Source organism: Prunus avium, chromosome 7, assembly GCF_965620075.1.
Source record: "Prunus avium chromosome 7, drPruAviu1.hap1.1, whole genome shotgun sequence".
In the NCBI taxonomy this organism is placed as follows: domain Eukaryota; kingdom Viridiplantae; phylum Streptophyta; class Magnoliopsida; order Rosales; family Rosaceae; genus Prunus; species Prunus avium.
In genome coordinates, this window is record NC_142290.1 from 38,920,557 (window position 1) to 38,941,197 (window position 20,641).

At 37.8% G+C, this 20,641-nt stretch overlaps 3 protein-coding genes across 3 annotated transcripts; 2 read left to right on the top strand and 1 right to left on the bottom strand.

Moving 5' to 3' along the window:
• The first annotated feature begins 1,949 nt into the window (after nt 1-1,949).
• On the top strand, nt 1,950-5,623 carry MPK10 (MAP kinase 10). Its single transcript, XM_021958334.2, has 5 exons — nt 1,950-2,463; nt 2,629-2,896; nt 3,622-3,954; nt 4,278-4,458; nt 5,211-5,623. The coding sequence occupies exons 1-5, from the start codon at nt 2,198-2,200 to the stop codon at nt 5,384-5,386; spliced, it is 1,224 nt and encodes a 407-aa protein (XP_021814026.1). The 5' UTR covers nt 1,950-2,197; the 3' UTR covers nt 5,387-5,623.
• Nucleotides 5,624-6,317: 694 nt separating this feature from the next.
• LOC110756860 (stress response protein) lies at nt 6,318-9,676 on the bottom strand. The gene is made up of 5 exons (XM_021958336.2): nt 9,317-9,676; nt 8,019-8,120; nt 7,543-7,684; nt 7,407-7,453; nt 6,318-6,843 (listed from the first exon to the last, which is right to left on the bottom strand). The coding sequence occupies exons 1-5, from the start codon at nt 9,401-9,403 to the stop codon at nt 6,622-6,624; spliced, it is 600 nt and encodes a 199-aa protein (XP_021814028.1). The 5' UTR covers nt 9,404-9,676; the 3' UTR covers nt 6,318-6,621.
• A 5,845-nt stretch (nt 9,677-15,521) lies between these two features.
• LOC110756851 (formin-like protein 2) lies at nt 15,522-20,398 on the top strand. Its single transcript, XM_021958325.2, has 4 exons — nt 15,522-17,798; nt 17,988-18,187; nt 18,340-18,584; nt 19,262-20,398. The coding sequence occupies exons 1-4, from the start codon at nt 16,282-16,284 to the stop codon at nt 20,099-20,101; spliced, it is 2,802 nt and encodes a 933-aa protein (XP_021814017.2). The 5' UTR covers nt 15,522-16,281; the 3' UTR covers nt 20,102-20,398.
• The last annotated feature ends 243 nt before the right edge of the window (nt 20,399-20,641 follow it).

Consider the following 20,641-nt stretch of genomic DNA (forward strand, 5'->3'; position numbering starts at 1 on the left):
TTATTGAGGTTAACTTGTGGTTTAGTGGTAGTAACAACAAGAACAACATATAATAATGTTGATGCATTGATAATAGAGGGGAAAATAAGCAAATTTGTTTGTAAATAAGGACTGGATGTTCATTGGATAATCTTGTCTGTCTAGATATTTATACAAGAACTGATAACTAAACTGTAAGAGAAGACAATCTTTAGTAGCTGAGCTGAGCTAGGCTAGGCTAGGCTCCCTCCTCCTACATCGATCTCTTATTACTACAAAACACAACAGAACAGAAGAGATAAAGGGAATCAGGATAGTGGTGGTGGCTAGTGGTTTGGGGTGGTGATAGGATAGGATAGGAATCGGGATAGAAAGACATGTTTGATAAATCTTCTTGTTTGTTTGTTTGATTGATGGATATTCAACAAAATTTACAAACGCACGCAATAACACGAGCATTGTGTTTTTCGGGTATGCATTGAGCATGGCTTCCGTCAACTTGCCGACATCTTTCAAAACAGTCTGCGTCTGTCTTAGTGGCGCCGCAAAAGCCATTAAACATCATAGCTGGACATGCACGAGGGTACCTGGGTTCTTGTATAACAAGTTAACAACAACATATCATTAGATATTGTATTAATTTCAAATCATCATCAGTTTCCGAATAGTCAATCATCTTTAGTAAGTATAACTAAGTAGTCGTCGAATTTCCTTGTATTTTTTGTTTTGTTTTGTTTTGTTTAAACAAAAACTAAACGAGTACAGAATTTGGAGTAGCATATATAGCATGCATAATGCATTGCCGAGACAAGACTCAAAACAGGATTAAGAAGTAAAGCTATCAGTACCAGGCAAGGAAAAGCTAACCAAAACCAACCCAGAAGAAGCAGACTATGAATATTCCAGGAGGAAGAGGAAGACTGAATATATAAACCAAGAAATTCCGCCGCTAGCGCTAAACCCTATAATCAAAATATAAAAAACTTGTCGAATATTGGGATGATGAATAAGTGGTTGGTGCTTGCTTGCTTGACTTACTTTCTTTGGGTTTAATTTCAAGAGTTTTTTTCTTCATTAATTATTGGTAATTGGGCTTAGGGTGGATTGATATAGGGCTGTGGTGTGTGGCGCCGAAAAACCAAACTCAGACAGTCAGACAGAGAGTTTGTAAAACGAAAAGGTAAAGGTGGCACCAATTACCAAAGCAAGGCAGGTCAGGCCTATCTATCAAGAACGAATACAAGTACGTTTTCTTCTATGGCTGAAAGACCAAAACGGAAATGTGGCACAAGCGCAAGCGACAAGGCCCAAAGAAAGAAAGAAAGAAAGAAAGAAAGAAAGAAAGAAAGAGAACTAACTGCCAGCCACAACGCCCACAACTGATGATTTGCTTCTTTAATTAATACAAATGAATGCTTTTATTTCTCAAGGATGAGGTAAATTTATTGATCAAAAGAATGAGACAAACAGCCTGACCCCTTATTATAGATATGAACACACTTATTATTATTATTATTATTTTTTAATGTAAATACAAATATTTTTATTAAGAAAAAGTTTATTTTTTTAGAAAGAAGAAAAAGTATGTTTTTAAATAATTTATTAATCTTCGAGGTCGAGGACGTTATTTTTCTTCATATTTACATATAAAATGCAAATTATGTTTCTAGTTACAAGTTAACAAATGTATATACAATAAGCAAGCACATCGAATTCCAATTATTGTCCTTCATATTTACATATAAAATGCATTAAGACGGCCTAATTAGGCTAAAACATCGAAATCAAATCATAAATTCACAAAAGAAAAAAAGAAAAAAAGAAAAAAGAAGAAAAAGAAGAAAGAAGAAAAGAAAAGAAAAGGGAGTGGCGTAGACATTGCTAATTTTGTTGCAGAAATTGAATAAATGGAAAATATTACATCTGTTTGACAAATTGACACTGACCAAAATGGCACAAAATAAACAAACAGACACAATCTGAAACTCAATATATAAGAAGCTCACCAATAAAAACCCATTATTAATCAATTCCACAAGTCAAGTTCCATAACCAGAATCAATTTTATTATACTCTCTCCTCTATAATCATCAACCATACAAACAAACAAACACTTTCTTTCTTCCCTAGCTTATTAGGGCTGAGCCTGAGAGCTTCTCACTGCCATTACTACAAAATCAACAAACAAACAATCGATATCGTATCGATCAAACCGAAAATGGAGGCAAGAGGGGCGGCAGCTCAATCGGCCGACACCGTCATGTCAGAGGCGGCCCCACCACCGGCACAAGCGGACTCTACCCACCCACAGCAACAGCCTCCACCACCGCATCCGGTCATGCCCGGAGTCGAGAGCATTCCGGCCACGCTGAGCCACGGCGGTCGATTCATTCAGTACAACATCTTCGGCAACGTCTTCGAGGTCACTGCCAAATACAAGCCCCCTATCATGCCTATCGGTAAAGGCGCATACGGCATCGTTTGGTCTCTCTCTCTCTCTGTTCATTCTTCCATTTCCATTTCCTTTTTCTTTCTCTTCGCGTTATTCGTGTTCTATTTTAAATGAAAAATGAAAAAAGAAAACGAAAGATTCATCATTTGGGGATCGTATAACTTACTAATCTTGAAAATTAACAAAAACATATACAGTTCTGCTTTGAATTCGGAGACGAACGAGCACGTTGCGATAAAGAAGATTGCAAATGCGTTCGACAACAAGATCGATGCGAAGAGGACTCTGAGAGAGATCAAGCTGCTGCGGCATATGGATCATGAAAATGTTGTTGCAATTAGGGATATAATCCCTCCACCGCGGAGGGACCAATTTAATGATGTTTACATCGCATACGAGCTAATGGACACTGACCTCCATCAAATCATTCGATCCAATCAAGCACTCTCCGAGGAGCACTGTCAGGTTCTGCTTCTTCTTCTTCTCCTCTTAATATGAATATCAATTACCTAATGCCAAGTCTGCAAATAAGGTTTTTAGTTGAGACAAAGAGCATTCTTTTGTGTTGTATTTGTAGCAAAGATGAGTGTCTTGGTATTTTTATGTGGTATTGTTTATTTTGTACCATTTCTGGTTACAAGTCTGATAAAAGACAAGTTCTTTGCCGCATCTGCATCTTTTTCTCAACAATTTGGACAGTTGCGGAGCAATAACATTCCTCTCGCTGTTCTCATTGATAATGATAAAAATTGATTAGAATAGTTGCTCCTTGTCAACAAGAGTTCTTGAGTAAACTTGAAATTAGACTTCAAGCCTTTTTCTTTTTCACCTATGCTGTTTGTTTTCCTTGGGGGCATTGGTTTGAAAGCTAGATTTTTCTAGTTCCTATCAAAAAGCTATTATCACCAGGTTGTACATTACATTTAGGCAATAAGTTTCCTGGGATCTTTTGGCAGAATGTGTGGTTATCAGTTCTTATGTGCTTGGGTCTATAAAAGCAGGTGCAAATATTGTGCTACATATCCCCACCCACACCCCACCAAATGCATCTCCTTCATCTAAGTTCAGAGTCTTTTTCTTTATGTGAGTTGTCATTAAGTTCTGGTTTTAATGATCTCAGACCATATAGATCAGACTCAAGATCAAATAATTACTGTTTTTTCCATTTTTTTTCTTCCTTTTCCGTGCAGTATTTCTTATATCAGATCCTCCGCGGATTGAAATACATTCACTCCGCAAACGTTCTGCACAGGGACTTAAAACCTAGCAATCTTCTCCTAAATGCCAACTGTGACTTAAAAATATGTGATTTTGGACTAGCTCGAGTCACCTCCGAGACTGATTTTATGACTGAATATGTTGTTACAAGATGGTACCGTGCACCAGAGCTTCTGTTAAACTCTTCAGATTACACTGCAGCTATTGATGTATGGTCAGTCGGTTGTATTTTCATGGAATTGATGGATAGGAAGCCATTGTTTCCTGGCAGAGATCATGTGCATCAACTTCGTCTGCTTATGGAGGTAACTTAAATTATATTTGTCTGGTCATAAATCATTTGTTTTCGCAAACCTAAGATCATCGGATGGATGATTTCTTTAAGAAAGAAATATCATAATTATTTTTCACAGTACAGGGTCCTTAAATAGCATTATTAGCACTCCTCATTGACATTATTTTTAAATTTTAGGTTTTTTCTGTGGTCATGAATAATAAGCATAACATGTCTCACATTAGGACCATTTGGTGTTGAATAGGGAATTTGAAAATCTTCATGTTTCTAAAATTGTATGTTTGTAGTGTAGATATCTATGAATCAGTGGTTAATCATCACAACTCCTTGCAGCTGATTGGCACCCCATCAGAGGCTGAGCTGGGGTTTTTAAATGAAAATGCTAAGAGATATATTCAGCAACTTCCTCCGCACCGTCGACAGTCATTGACTGAGAAGTTCCCTCACGTCCATCCTTCAGCTATTGATCTTGTTGAAAAGATGTTGACATTTGTTCCTACAAAGAGAATTACAGGTAAGTTGCCTTTACTCAAATGATCTCTAGTCTGATTAAAAAAATCAGAGTGTCTGTAATCTGTACTTCTTATGTGCTTTATTGGCTCAGCATTACGTGTTTCTGCCTCCTGTTTAGTATGCCATGCTCATATGTAGTCAAAAGAGTGGATCTACTACTCCCATGTGGATCTAGCACATGAGTACATCTACAAACTCCACATTCTTCTCTTTTCCATACAACTTTCGAGCTAAAACAGCAAATCCTTTGCTGAAGTTTAGATCTCCCAATATCTTTATTAAAACATCTTCTTAAACGTGGAAGGCCAGCTTTCCACTGCCTTTCCTTAAGCTTAATATTTTGTGCGGGTATGATTTACAGAAGAGAATGATGCTTTAGCAGGAGCTCCTACCTTTCATGCTGTCATCCATGAAATCAACCCCTTTTTACCTTCGAACACCTTGTAGTAGGTTTTCATCTCCAATTTTGAAGGTCTTCCTTGCTCTCGTATGCAGGACATAATCACCATCAACATTTTTAACTTCTATATATAGCCTTTGGTTGGGAACAGAGAGAATTATTGATATTACACTTCCGATGCTACTTTTTGTATATATATTTTCAGTTTAAAAATTGATCTCAAGCTATTTACCATGCTTACTTTCATAGGTTGGCTGGAACTGTAAAAGTTAACATGTGAGCATTTATGTTGATAGTCTTACATTCAAATTTGTATTGCTGCTCAAATTTCTTGAGTTTTCCTTACGTTGCAGTTGAAGATGCCCTAGCTCACCCCTACTTGACATCTCTCCACGACATCAGTGATGAGCCTGTTTGCATGACTCCCTTCAGCTTCGACTTTGAGCAGCACGCACTGACTGAGGAACAGATGAAAGAGCTGATCTACCGAGAGGCACTTGCATTTAACCCCGAGTATCAGCCACAATGAGAGGAATCATGCAATGCAATTGTGGGTTTTCATCTATGTTCCGTTTGTTTGGTCATCATCGGATTGATTTTTCATGTAAATATGTTCCATCCAGAAGTGGAAAGGTTCTAGATTGGAATTATTTGATTAACTGGGAACAACGGTAATATGTTTGTATCCGCCAGTTTGCTTTCTATTGATCTATCTAATTGTTGAATTGGGCATACTGCTGATGAATTAATATTTTATTTTCTTCAACACGTTTGCTTCCTAAAACTTGAGAAGTAATAATGATCTATCTCTATCCTTGCTTCATTTATCCTTACCTTGTTAATCATTTTCATGGCGCTCAGGTTTTATCTTTCTAGTGTAAATCTCTCATGGCAAAGGAATCCCTTTAATCAAGATTGCATATCAGTCTGCGTAGGGCAAACCTGGGTCCAATGAACTGAAATAAACTAGAAACTGACATCTCTGCCCCAATGACATCATAGGTGGAATATTCAAGAAATAGAATCATTTCGAGGTTCCTTGTGAAGTGGAGCACGCCACTATGAAGAAGTTGTAGGGCTCACAAAATACTCTGGTATACTCTGGTTAGGATCGCGTCGTGGAGGGTAACTGGCTAACCATTTCTACTCACTTAAAAATTCCCAATTGGTGCCAACAAGGTATAATCCAGTGAAGAAAGGGCATTTGTTTGCAGACCAGTAGTATTAGGTTCAGACCCCATGGCATAGTGTGTGTATGTGAGAGAAACACCCTAAACCCTAAAAATTAAAAATCCCCAATTGGTAATTATTATCCTTTTGAATAATGTAAATAGTTTTTCGCTGTGTTTCTAATCATCCACTTGAGGAAAACCAAAATGGGCTGTGTTTCTAATCATCCACTTGAGGAAAACCAAAATGGGCAGCGAGCCATGTTATGAAATTGAAATGGCAGCATCAAATTGTTGCAGAACCTCCCTTTTGGAAAACCCTGGGAGAGTTAAAATGACTCCATTTTTTCTCACATAAGGCTTTATAATCCTGTTACATCAAATTCTTTTCATACAACTGATTATACTGAATGAGATGAATAAACCAAACTACTCTACCATAGGAAGCAACCTCATCAATGATCAGGCAACTAAATATATCGTGTAGATAAACAACGGGATTCTTATAGGGAAGAAGAAAACAATAAAGAACAAACTCATCTCAAACTAATCTCCTATTGTATGAAGATACACGACAATAGCTAATGTAATGTTGTTAGCTCTTCACGCTCCCAAAGAATCTTGAAAGTGGCACAGGACCATCAGCCTCGTCATCGTCACTGCTGGAGTGTTTGGTCCTTGACCTGTGCTTCTTTTCCTTCTTTGTTCTCTTAGACCTGGACTTGGATCTTTTCGAATCTCTCTCTTCTTCTTCACTACTGTAAGAATCTGAGGATGAACTCGAGGAGCTAGACTCTGAAGATCTCCTTCTTGAATGCTACAAAGCACAAAGTGAAATGAGGAAACTTCAGATTTTAATTCTCTTGATCGAGGTATTCAAACTACCATTCACACTCGCACTTTGTTCTCTCACACTTTAAAATCAAAAGATTTGTAACTTTTTAAAGCAAAAACCAAGAGGAGTGCATATAGCTTATAACATTGCCCTCAAAAGAAATAGGTAACAACCAAATAATGGTCAGCATGACAGGTCACTCTTAATGAACTACAAATGAAGTACATATACTTTAGCACATTTCAAATAATGGAAGTACATATGCTTCACTTAAAACTCATATTCTTTATGGCTTATAAGTTCACAAACTTAAGAAACTTCAGATCTGGTTGCCTCTATGTAGTAAGAGCAGTAAGGAAAATTTTGACAAAGGGTGTGGCCTTATCTTTACTGGATGTACATACATCTTCATTACTTAGTATCATAATTTGACAATTCATGCAAGCATTTTTACCTCTAATGCACATGTGTTCAATATGGGCAAACAATTAAAACACATGCACACTCAACAACAACAACAACAACAAATTGCAGGCAAAAGGCACCTTTCTCTTTCTGCTGCTGCGTTTCTTTAAATCTTTATCCTTCCTATCTGCAATGACATAGATTCACCTTCAGAAAAGAGGCTAGTAAAAACAAGGTAGAGGTTAGTATTTATATTTCCATGTCCACGACACCAACCTTTTTTGCGATCAGACTTACTACTGGAGTGGTTTCTTCCATTGGCAAGCTTGCGAGCCCTTTCGGCATCCAGTTGAGCTCTGTATTCTCTCATCATTCTATCAGTGTCTTTTTCCAGTTCTCCCTTTCTAATTTCATCTTCCTAGTAGAGCAATACATTAAGATTAACTGAAAATTTGGATGTAGTGCAGACGGCTAGAAATGCATATACCTTAAAAAAGATGCTAAGGGAGCAAGTAGATAAGAAAACTAGATAAATGGGTTTATTTTTTTTAAAAACAATTCTGAAAATACTTCAAATTCTTCTCCTTAAAAAAAATTCCACAACACACCATATTCAAAGGGTTTTTCTTCTTTCAACAGGTACAAATTCTGTATATAAACTATACAGGAAGGTTCTTTCTCAAAAAAATACAGGAAGGTAAGACATCCGCAGAAATATATAGAGACAAATGCAACACAGAAAAAAAAATTACCTTTTGCTTCTTTTTATACTCCTCCCAGGTAATTGTATGAGAAGTTTTGAGGCTAGCCAAACGAGCAGCATGCCACTCTGGTGAATGAAATGAACCATCCACCTGCGACAGTCCTCATCAGTGAAAGTACAGGAAAATAAAACAACCAGGATGCATGTATTTTATTGAATCATCAAGTCAATTCTCTAATAGAAAGATGAAAAATACGTAAATCTCACCATATGTAGAAAAATACAGTCTATTATGATTAAAATCCATATCGGAGTAATGAAGTTCTCCACCAAATATTAAATTGGCTAAGAAACTACTGAGTTTAATTATTTTGTAACACATTATATTTTTAAAGTAAAATTCTTGTACTAAACAATGTGCAAATCACATGCTTGTCAAACAACGCCAATGTCCACACTTTTATTTGACAATTGTTTGACCCCAAATGTGAGATTGGATTTTAGAGCACGCTCAAGTGGTAAGGTTACAGTAGGATTGTCTTAGGTTGAAAACTTGCCAAGAATTAAAAAAAATTCATCAATTATCTCACAAGTTAAAATGGTACCCTACTTCAAATTAACACAGATTTCTTTCTGCATATATATACCCATAGAAGAAAATGGATAAATGGGTGATGCGGAAAGTTGGGAATGGGCAACATGCCCTGTCTGACAATAACTCATATGGGTGGCATGGCATCTAACTGGGGAAATTTAGTTTCTTAAGATAGATTAATCATTATCATGATTCTGATAGAGTTATCCCGCAAAATTTCAGACAGGTGATTTGATTTGATTGGTCAGATTACTCCCATCCCATCAATTGTGAATAATCATAATCACTGAAACAAACCAACAAAATCCTACTTAGGATGCTATGCACACCCTCTACCTCTAAAAGAGCTTGATTTTTATCTATCAACATAGTCAACAGTGCTGTTCAGCACTGGACATATTTATGCGAACAAATTGTATTGAAGAATTCATTCACGTGAAATTGGACATAAAGAATTCATTTTAAGGAACAACATCCAATCCAATCCTAGAGAATTAGATCCTATAACCAGAAATTGAGTAAACAGTCAACAATTACAACATACCCATTACGAACCAAGATTCAATCTTAAAACTTACAAAGTTTCCTTGAAATCTACCCTAGCCACCAGAACTACAAATTGAATTGCATAGTAAGCAGTTAATTGAGAAGAAGAAACGCGCGCAATTAAGATAAATTGAAATGAAAATAAAGAAAAAGAAGAAGAAAGAGTAGAATTGAAATTGGATAGGGTAGTATGGAAGGGTACAAACCATGCCGTCTTCGACCTCATCAGGGCCAGCAGAGCTGGAGCCGAGCCTGGCTCTCTGCATAGCCTTGTAAGCTTGATTTTTGCCCATTTTGAAAGAGACCTAAAAAGATAAATCAATGGAGAAAGGCCAAGAGAATCGAAGAAAACCCAGAAGGGGAACGAAGGAGAAGATATGAGTAGCTAGAGTATTAACGGTCGAAAAGCCATGCAGTGATAGAGAGAATTTAGGAAGAGAAACAAGTAGAGGTTAGGTTGGGCAAAGGTTTTTCAAAGACGAGGTGAGGGTCGCATGAATGTGATGTGATACAAGAAAGAAAGAAGAGGTGAGGGTGTGAGGCGAGGCAGAGCCAGCAGCAACAACAACAACAATGATGTTGGGTGAGACCTTGAGAGCTTTACATGACGTGTTGGATCTTGATTCGTCCGACCCGAAGTTAATAATACACACCAATCTACCACCACCCTTTAATCTGAACTGTTCATTTTATTTCCGTGAGTTTTCTCTTCAAAACCAAAAGTTATATTAAAAGAGTATATCAACTAAATTGAATACATTGAATACATTATAAGATGAGATTGGAACATTAAGAATTAGACTAAAAACTAGTTAGTCTCATCAAATTTGTTTTTAATCATTTAAATATCTTTGTTAGTGTATGATTAAAATCAAAGATACTACGTTTGCATTTATCTATTAAAGTATTTCCACCCATTTGTCATGGTAAAAGGCAATAGAAGGCAAGGGTTGTTACGATTCACATAAATACTGCCTGTCCTATTAATTTTGTTTATTGGTTTTCCATCCATTGCCATGGCAACTCAAATACAATCACTATTAACGTGAGATATGAGGAGAGGAATTTGTATAGAGTTTTGGTGTGGGAAGTGAAGAATATGGCTAGATATTTTATTTGTATTTTTTTAAAAAGAAACTTTTGGTATTTTTGTTCCTCTTTTTTCAATTTTTTTTGTTATTTAAATTGATTGATGACATCATAATGACATCAGCATTAGGTCAGCTTGTCCAGGCAAGTCTTGTCTTTGGGCTTGCCCAAGTGAAGCCCAGCTCTTATCCGGGCAAGACTTGGACGCTGAAAACACATTTGGAGACCTAGGGGGCTCTTGCCAGGGCTGGGGCCTCCAGTGAAAATGCTCTTAAAGGAAAGCAATCATATCATTAAATCATTCATTTGATATAATAGTTCAAACTCAAGGGTTTTCCAGATTTTGCAGATTTGAGTTTGGGCTCTTTGTTTGACCCAAAAAAAGGAAACGATGCAGGGCGGGCTCTTGCTATATTGCTATATTGCTATATAGATATTAAGGTTGAGTGCTGGGCTCTGGAGTTGCTGACGGGCTATGTCTCTCTCTGCCTAGCTGATCTGTTATTTGAGATCCCTTTGCTTTCCCTATATATAATTAACTTATAAGGCAGAACTATGTTTTGTACATACATGACATGAGTGGGCCACTGCCAATCAACCAATACTTTGAACTTTGAACCTTGCACTTTGATATTTGAAGGAAGGAAGAAAAACAATCAAAAGCTACTTCCACCGACAACAACACTACATATTCTATTCTAATCTAATCTAATCTAATGAAGGCGAACGGGGTTTAGGCTATTGGAAAAATGCATTAACTTTTCAAGACATTTAGTAGTATGTGTGAGAAAGTTCCTCCTTATGTAGTTTATGTTATCGCTTATACTGATGTAATGAAGGTTAATTGATATGTAATTGTGCTGCAGCATATTAATATATAATTTACGTCAATGATTAAGTCAATGAATTATACGAAACCAACCACATCTGTACAGAGTACTGTACGCCTTGCTTGAGAGAAGAAAGCAACACTAGCTATAGTAACACAGCTTCTTTCTTTCAAGCTATAAAAAGTAGATGAATTATTAGAATCTAATCTGTCAGCACTGCAGCACTTTGTTTTATAATCCTCAGATTATTACTAGTGCCCCATCCCCTTGAACACCACGCAGTTACTCTTCACATTCCAAACTCTCGAGTCTGAACCCAAATTAATAATATTATTATTTAGTCAGGCATAATATTATTCTCTGTCTGTGTACAATAATATACGATTATTATTATTTCTACAAGTTACAACCAAAACCTTGGTTGTTGTTAACATTCTCTTTCTTTACAAAGATCAAGAAAGAAAATGGGTTTTCTCCCGTGATAATATATATAATTGTTGACCCACTCATCATGTAACAGAATTACTAAGGATACTGCTTGAATCCTCCGTTTTGATTTATAGACATGTTCAAAAATAATTCTTACAAAATGTATCTTTCTATCACAAATATGTTATAATGCGATTGGGAGGAATGTATGAGTTCCAACTTGCTAGAGCTACTACTACATGACAATAAGAAAAAAGAAAAGAAAAAGACAATATAATCGAGAAATATCCAAGGGTGCTAGTATTTTTGATATGGTAAAAAGTTGAGTTCTTCTTTAATCACGTACAGTAACTTATTAAGATTTACAGCAGCTGGACAAAGAGAAATATTCTTCGTCTCCCATCTCCTTTTATCATTTTGTGTGTGCTGTGCTGTGGACTGTGGTATATATGCATATAGCAGACTCAGACTCAGAGTGCAGGCTACGATTCAGAGAGAGAGAGAGAGAGAGATTGGGCACGAGCCCCTAAAACCGACGCGTTCCGGGTTCTCTCTCGCTCAGGTCCTTTGCTTTGTTTTATATATATTAATTATAAGCCAAATTGTCAATGCGTGAACCACGCCACCACACGGGTTTGCACTGTGCATGCATGCCCACAGCCCACAGCCCACTCAGTCAGTACTATTACTATATATATATCTCACGTCCTCCTTTCTTCTACATCTGTACGTACGGCCTACTGTTTTCACTTTTGTCCTACTGATTTTCGCCGACGTCCTTACGGTGTCGTTTCCGGCCTTTCTTTTTCTGTGGGATGATGAATCATGATCATGATGACGACGATGTATGTTATGTAGTGGCTGGCTTGAGTGACACAACTTCCTCCTCATCAAGTACCTCAAGGACTTGACTGTTTATTTGTAATTTTCTTTCTTTCTGACTTATATTTCTGTTATCTTCTGTGTGTTATTTTTTTGGTGAAAATCTTCTGTGTGTTTTGTTTTGGCCCTAACGTACGTAAATGGGTCCTTTATATAAACATACAGGAACCCAATCCAAGCTACAAGCTAGCTTTGTTTGTGGTATATTTGAAGCCGCATGGAAACCGAATTTATACGTTACAAGAATAAAGAATACTTATACTATAGGCCAAATTACACAAATCGTTAGGGATGTCTCAATACCACATGAACATGGGGTCACTCACTTCCCTATTGAGTCACAAGGATAAAGGTCCAATTTACCCTAAAAAATACATGCTGCTGGAGTAGTGGTGGTGGGAGGGAGTCATTTTCTAACATGTTTTTTTCAAAATTAAGCTTGTAGCTAGCGCTATAGAATAGACAAACTTTATTAGGATTTTTGTGTTATGTGTTATTTGCTTTTAGTGGAATTCAATATCATAGGTCTCAACCAAGATCTCAAATATTGATGATATTGAAAATATCGGTAGTCCAAAAACACGGAAATTTCGATGGAAATATTGATAAAAATTGAATAAAAACCACGAAAATTGTATGAAATACTTGGAAATTTTAATTGAAACCTTGTAGGATGTTTATTTAGTCAATTATCTATTAGTTTATCACAAAAAAATTTGGAAAGAAATGCATTGCATTATGAGTTTAACTGATTTAAGTTTATTATATAGCGAGCTGAAAAACACTGTGAGTGTAGAAAATATATATTAATTAATGAAAGAAGAATAAAAACACCATAATCGTTTATATATAATGATTTACTATAATATTTTATACTTTATATATTGCATGATAAGATACATAAGTGGCTTAGTACCACATGGAGTTTCCTATGAATTACAAATTTGTCACTCTCTTCATCATCTCTATGCGTAGAGTAAGTGTATTGTGAAGAGTAGTCATCAAATGATAAATCCCCAAAATAGTTTTGCATGTAATTATTAACATGCCACCCATATGGATTCGAATGTAATTATTAACATGCCACCCATATGGATTCGAGATTGATGACGTTGTCAATAAGCAAAATCATTTGAAGATTGGGTCTCGGATTCTTTCCATGAGCCTTGAAAATGAAAGGTCAAAGACTCACATTCTCATGTGAAAAATCTGATTCTTGTAAAAACAGTTCAAAACAAAACAATATAACATATTTTAGCATATTATCACAAAAACATAAGCAATATGGTGATTAAGGCGTCAGAGAAGTGAAATGGTAGGGGTTTGAATCCCCTTTGCATGTGTGCTTTGTGTTTTTTTATATTTTATTTCCATTACATTGATATTTTTGATATTTTCGATATTACAGCGATATTTTGACAAAATATTGCTGAAGTGTGAGTGAAATTATCGTTGATATTATCGATATTTATACGATATGTGTATGGATTCATTTCGAAATATCCGTGACTTGAAAAAATGATAATATTCTTGATATTTCGTCGATATTATCGATATTTTAGACTATGATCTCAACTTACTTCCTTTTACTCAAGTTTGAGCCAACTATCCAATCGTACTTGAATTAAATAAGGTGCAGTACTAGTAGGTATGCATGCCTTAATTAATTAATAATGTGTCATCTTAAACATTCCCCATGCTTTTTGCATGCTCAAACAGTTTGTAGCCAATTCAATCAACTACTTCTCAATCTCAACACTATTTTATTTTCTGTCCGACCCCAACCCCAACGCCGACCAGAGTAGAGCACACGCTCTCATAACAAATCATAAATTGCGTGTTTCTTTCTTCTTGTGGTTTTAAGTCTAAATGAATCGTGACAACATGGTCTAGTTCAAAAGAAAAAAAAGCATTGAATTGTAAATTAGTGGTTTTAAATTTGAATCATATTATCACATGCTGATAGGGTGTGTAAGAAAATCCCTTATCCCTTCATATCTTTGATTAAACAATAAATAAATTTCATGACACGGGATGAAACTTAATTACATAATAACCACTTAAAAACACACCAAATGACGAATCTTCAACTTAATTAAGATTCTTGAAGTAAACAACACTTGCGCCTTTTTAAAATGTGAGTGAATAATGATGACTAGTGCAGTAGTGTCATAGGATAAATGTCATCATGGTTAATTGATAGGAGTATTTAAGCTGGCAGGCAACTACTTTCAGTATCGATGTAATTTTCAAGTATAATGGCGACCCGGCAAATTAATGGTGTAGATGGCTAGAAAATTGCCACCCGATGGTCCCAACAAGTAGTCCATATTCCATACCAAAAGCTTAAATAAAACTATTTTAGGGTTTATAGGAAAATACGATCCCACCCCTTGTTTTTTAATTTAATTTATTTTGATTAAGCTATGATCAAAGATTCAAAGACAGATATTTGAAAACAAAAAAAAGTTGGCCATCATTAGATTCCCATTGTTTATGTAAGAATCATTTCAAATCCGTTTAAAAGGATTTTTTTAAGGGTCAAACATGTAGAAGAAAAGGCCTTTGTAACGCCAAAAAAAATAATTCACTGTTTTTATGCTTTAGCTTTAGCATTAGCATAGCAGCAGGGCTTTGTAAATGCATGCGCGTGACCTGAGTTCTTCTTCTACTACAATACAAGGTGAGGAATTCTCATAAAACATCCTTATCAATGATATAATAACAGGTAGAATAATTTTTTCATGTATTATTATGATACTGATCGGGATAGCACCCGTTACAAGGAAGTTTTTTTCAAATAAGTTGAAGACACCAAGCACGCAGCAGTGACCAGGTGAGGTGATAGGCACCCAATAGTATAGAATAGATACAAAAATGAAATGTCCCTTTGGCACCAAAAAAGAGCGTGTAGGTCCTCTCTCAGTCAATCCCCATAAAAAGTATTTTCTCTTTTCTTTCCCCGTTTATCACTCACCAGCGAGGAGGAGATTTATTTTACCACTTGTTCAAAATTCTACCAAATTGTGTAAACTGTGAAAAGAAGAGTTTCTTCTTTTTCTCTTTCCTTTTGATTCATTCTTTTAACTTTCTCACCTATCTATCCATCTATCTATACACATTCACTCACATCTCCAATGTGTAAAATCTAATCCTCACCATCAGCAGCAGCACCGCTGCATCAGTGTGGGTGATAATTGTAGAGTAAGAATCTTTCGCACAAGGACAGAGCAAAAGAAAAGTGCAAATCCCAATAATACTCATCGGCAATGTTTTTCTCCATCTGTCAGAGATTTTAACCTCTTCTCTCCTCTCTACTCTCTCTCCCGCTCTTCCCTGCTATTAAGAAAATCTTCTTCAAGATATCATCTTTACTTTCCACTCCCAGAGTTTACAGGCTCATAATTATCATCACTTTACTTTCACTGTGTACTGTGTATTTTTTCAGTTCACTCAAATCAAATGTTCTCTCTTTCCCCCATCCCCACAGGTGGAGAAAAAGTTTAGTAGGCCACTTCTTGTGAATGGGATTTTGCTCGTCACTTGTTGTGTGGTCTCAAATCTCAAATCTCAAATCTCAAGTATCAACAACAACTACCATTCTCTTTGCTCTTACTGTTCCCTTCTCTTTGCTCCTACTGTTCCCTTCTCCCTCCCTCACCACACTCACACCAACCACCACCACCACCATCACCATGTAGACCCTTCTCCTCTCCTTCTCTCTCTCTCTTTCTCTCTGACCAAGAAGAACATTCTCTTCCTAAAACCTCACACTTACTGAGTTGGTCTGCAATCTCTCTTCAACAAACCATCTCTAACTCTCCTTTTTCATTTTTCAGCAACACACCTTTCTCCTCCACTCTACTTGCCAATCCAAAGTATATAAGGAAAAACCCAAAGAACAATAAAAAAGACACTTGCTTTCAACTCTGACAACCGCAATGCCGGCCCTCACTCTTCTGATCCTCTTGCTCGTCGTCTCCTTCACCACCACCACTTGTTACCGCCACCTTCTCCACCAACCCTTTGTCCCGTTAGATTCCTTACCTCCAACACAACCACCATCCTCCTCTCCCCAATCCCAACCCACCCAAATTCCCAAACTACCCTTCTCTTCCTCCTCTTCAACCCCGCCTCAAAAACCTTTCTTTCCCTCGTCCTCCTCTCGCTCCCCGCCACCCTCCCCTCCCTCCCCAACTGCCCTCACCTCCTTCCCAGCCAACATTTCTTCTCTACTCTTTCCCGAAACCTCCTCCTCCTCATCGTCCCACCGCCACGTCATCGCCATCGCCGTCTCTGTTTCTCTCACTGCTTTCATCATCATCGCCTCCGCCTCCGCGTTGCTGTACTATCGTCGACGCAGGAAGCTTGACCCCACCATATCTGACGATAAGGCTTCCAGAACCGACAGCCTCCGCCTGTTCCCGCCAAACACCGCCACCTCCGACGCAGTTCACAAGCAACGTAGTACGCCTAATACCAGCACCGAATTCCTCTACCTCGGAACCTTAGTCAATGCCCGAGGAACTGACGAAGAAAATGCCCCGAATACGAGCAATGCGGGCTTGACGTTCGGGGTGTCGAGCTTGTCCGGCTCGCCACCATATCAGAAACTTGGATCACCGGAGCTGAAGCCGCTTCCGCCACTTCCCAAGCACAATTTCAGACGGAGCTTTAAGAATTCCCAACTGGGTTCTGACGACGACGACGAAGAGGAGTTCTTTTCTCCCAGAGGGTCTTCCGCGAGTCCCAAAAATGGTAACGGGTTAGCAAAAAGCTCGGACAGAGTGTTTAAGGCCTTAGAAGGCGAAAACTTTGGAAGCAGAAGCTTCAATTCAAGAACAGCATCGTACCCATGTTCAAAATCTGCTTCTCCAGCAAGTTCTGGGTCTAATACGGTCTCACCGACGTTGAATTTGAGTCCCAGAAGCTTGAAATCAAAGTCGCCGGACTCGGTAATCAATTTTGCCGCTCCGTCTCGGCCTCCTCCGGTACCGATATCATTGTCCCCATCATTGTCTTCGTCGTCTTCATCATCGGAGAGAGGTTTGGGTTCAGTTTCAGCGAATAGCCAGAACTCACCTTCAAAAAATTCGGACTTTTTGGGGCTGAAGAACCAGCCTCAGGTGAAAAATAAGAGTTTCGTTCCGATAAGATTGCCACCGCCGCCTCCGCCTCTACCACCGCCGCCTCCGCCTCTACCACCGCCGAGGTTTTGGGAAGTTCCGGCCGGTCCGAGGTCGAACTCAGGACCACCGGCTCTTGTCATGCCTTCCAGGCCTCGTGTGTTTCAGAATTCGGGACCGGTTTTGGGTGGTGAAGGATCACAGTGCAATGCGATTGTAGAAAAGAACGAGGAGACTCCCAAGCCCAAACTGAAACCTTTACATTGGGATAAAGTTAGGGCCAGCTCAGACCGCGCCATGGTGTGGGATCAGTTGAAATCAAGCTCTTTTCAGTAAGACAATAACCAAACTCTTCGCTTTTCTTTTTTCTTTTTTCTTTTTTTCTTTTTTGGGTGTCAAAAGTGTGATCTTTAACCTTTTGTTCTAGAGTGGATGTTTCGTTGCGCTTGCCTTTTATTAGTGAATTGTGTGGGTTTTTTTTTTTGTTACTTAAGTTTGTAGAATCTTGTTTTGGGTTGCAGGTTGAATGAGGAAATGATTGAGACGCTGTTTATGGTAAATAATTCGAGTTTGGCACCAAATGATAATGTTCGGCGACAGATTCTGCCCTCTTTGAACCAGGAGAACCGAGTGCTTGATCCAAAGAAGTCCCAGAATATTGCAATTTTGTTAAGGGCGCTTAATGTCACCATTGATGAAGTCTGCGAAGCCCTTGTGGAAGGTTAATTTGAAGTTTCTACAAATCTTTTTGCTGCATGATGCGAATAATATTCAATGCCTGCCTTGCTAAATCTAATTGCTTCTGGATTGCAAGTTGTCCAATTTCATCAAATGTCTTTGCATTTATGTAAACTTTCCTAAATTTGCAAGCAGGAAATTCAGATGCACTTGGGACAGAACTTCTTGAAAGTCTATTAAAGATGGCTCCAACCAAAGAGGAGGAACGCAAACTCAGGGAGTTCAAAGATGAATCACCATTTAAGCTTGGCCCAGCTGAGAAATTTCTGAAAGCAGTGCTTGATATACCTTTCGCATTTAAGAGGGTGGATGCAATGCTCTACATTGCCAGTTTTGATTCAGAAGTAGATTATCTTAAAAGGTCTTTTGAGACTCTGGAGGTAAATCTTTGTGTTTTCTTTTATATATTTGTTTTGTTATGTGCATTCATAATAAAGGAACCTATCATTTAATTTCTATTTTGTGCCGATTCCTCAAATAACTCATCGGAGCTAATAAACATCTGTCTTTTAAATTTCAAACCTTCGTGTCACTTTTGATGATGGTCAGAGAGACTTTTGAGTTTATGTCTCATGAGCTTTTATACAAGTCAAAAAGTTGAACAGTGAAAAAAGAGGAATATGTCTCGATACTTTTTCCTTTAGTTTAAATTTTCTTGTGTAAAGCTCCTATGTTTTGAAAAAATTTATGTTGCTTGTTACTGCTGTTCTGGATATTAAATTCTTTGTCAATGTCTTGTTGCTCTTGGTATCTATCTGATTACCCTTTCTTTAAGAACTCGGTGATGGTTATTTGTGTGCTTTCTACTTCAATTAAATTATATGTAATGGAAATATGAGTTTTTATGCATTATGTGGTGACATTAATTGTTGTTTTAATTATAATCCATTGTACTGAACTGAACTCTCTTACTGTCACCTCAAGTAATGTCAATTTCCTATTGCCTGAAGGAAAGCGATGTAGTTTTCCTGGCAATTCACATCCACCTATGCTTCTCAACTTGGCCTGATTTTGTTGGCAATTCATATCCACTGCTGACATAACTTCCTTTCTACAGGCTGCTTGTGAAGAATTGAGGAACAGCAGAATGTTCCTGAAGCTTCTTGAAGCGGTGCTCAAAACTGGGAATCGCATGAATGTTGGCACCAACCGTGGCGATGCCCATGCCTTCAAGCTTGACACACTTCTCAAGCTTGTAGATATAAAGGGAGCTGATGGGAAAACCACTCTACTGCATTTTGTTGTGCAGGAAATCACCAGAGCTGAAGGTTTTCGTCTCTCTGGCATGAATCAGAATCAAACAGCTGAGGAAATTCAACAATCTTCATCTTCTTTTCGAGATGATGTTGAATTTAGGAAGCGTGGCCTGCAAGTTGTTTCAGGATTGAGTGGGGAGCTCACCAGTGTAAAGAAGGCTGCCGCTATGGATTCAGAAGTACTGAGCAAAGAAGTTGCAAAAATTGCTGGAGGAGTTACAAAAATAGCAGAAGTTATAAAATTAATTGAAGAAAGTGCATTGAAGGATGGTAGCCACAAGTTCTCTGAGTCCATGAGTGGGTTCTTAAAGAAGGCAGGGGAAGAGATTGTAAGGATTCAAGCTCAAGAGAAACTCGCATTCTCTTTGGTAAAGGAATTAACAGAATATTTCCATGGGAACTCAGTGAAGGAAGAAGCTCATCCGTTCCGAATTTTCATGGTGGTGAGAGATTTTCTTTCTGTTCTAGATCAGGCATGCAAGGTAGTCGGCAAAGTTAATGAAAGAACTATAGTTGGGTCAGCCCGTCAATTTCCAATGCCTGCCAATCCAACCCATCCGCCAGTTTTTCCTGGATTCAGTGCAAAGCAGCAGCAGCAGCAGCATTATGGTTCCTCAGATGAAGAAACCTCACCATCTTAGTGTTTGATTTTATGCTGTGTTGATGGGAAAGGATGAGCATGTATCTGGGGCTGGAGCTTTTTTGCTGAATCTTACAAGTTGATCTCGTCTTTTTGGGTTGAGCTGGGCACCCTTCCTCTACTTACATATTTATACACACACAAGATTTTGGAATTGTTTATCTTGTGTAATATATATATAGAGGGGAATTAGATCATCAGAATCAGAAGATAATAAAATTGCAGTGGCACAATTATATTTTGTTTTGATCTAATGTAAATTTGTTAGTTGTATTTAAAGCTTGTGGTTCAGTATTTATTCCCAACTCTCTCTCTCTCTCTCTCTGACACTTACTTTTGACTTGAAATATTGGAAAGACCAACTTTCCCTTCCCACAGTATATAAATCATGCATCCAGGCAGGGCACGGGACAGGGATAAAGCGATTGTCAATGGAAAATTCATACCATCGAACCCTACTAATTTAGTAGCTGCTTCCTCTCCTACAATAGATCGATGCCGATGCCCTTATTTGAGTTGAGTGATATAATAAATGAATGCT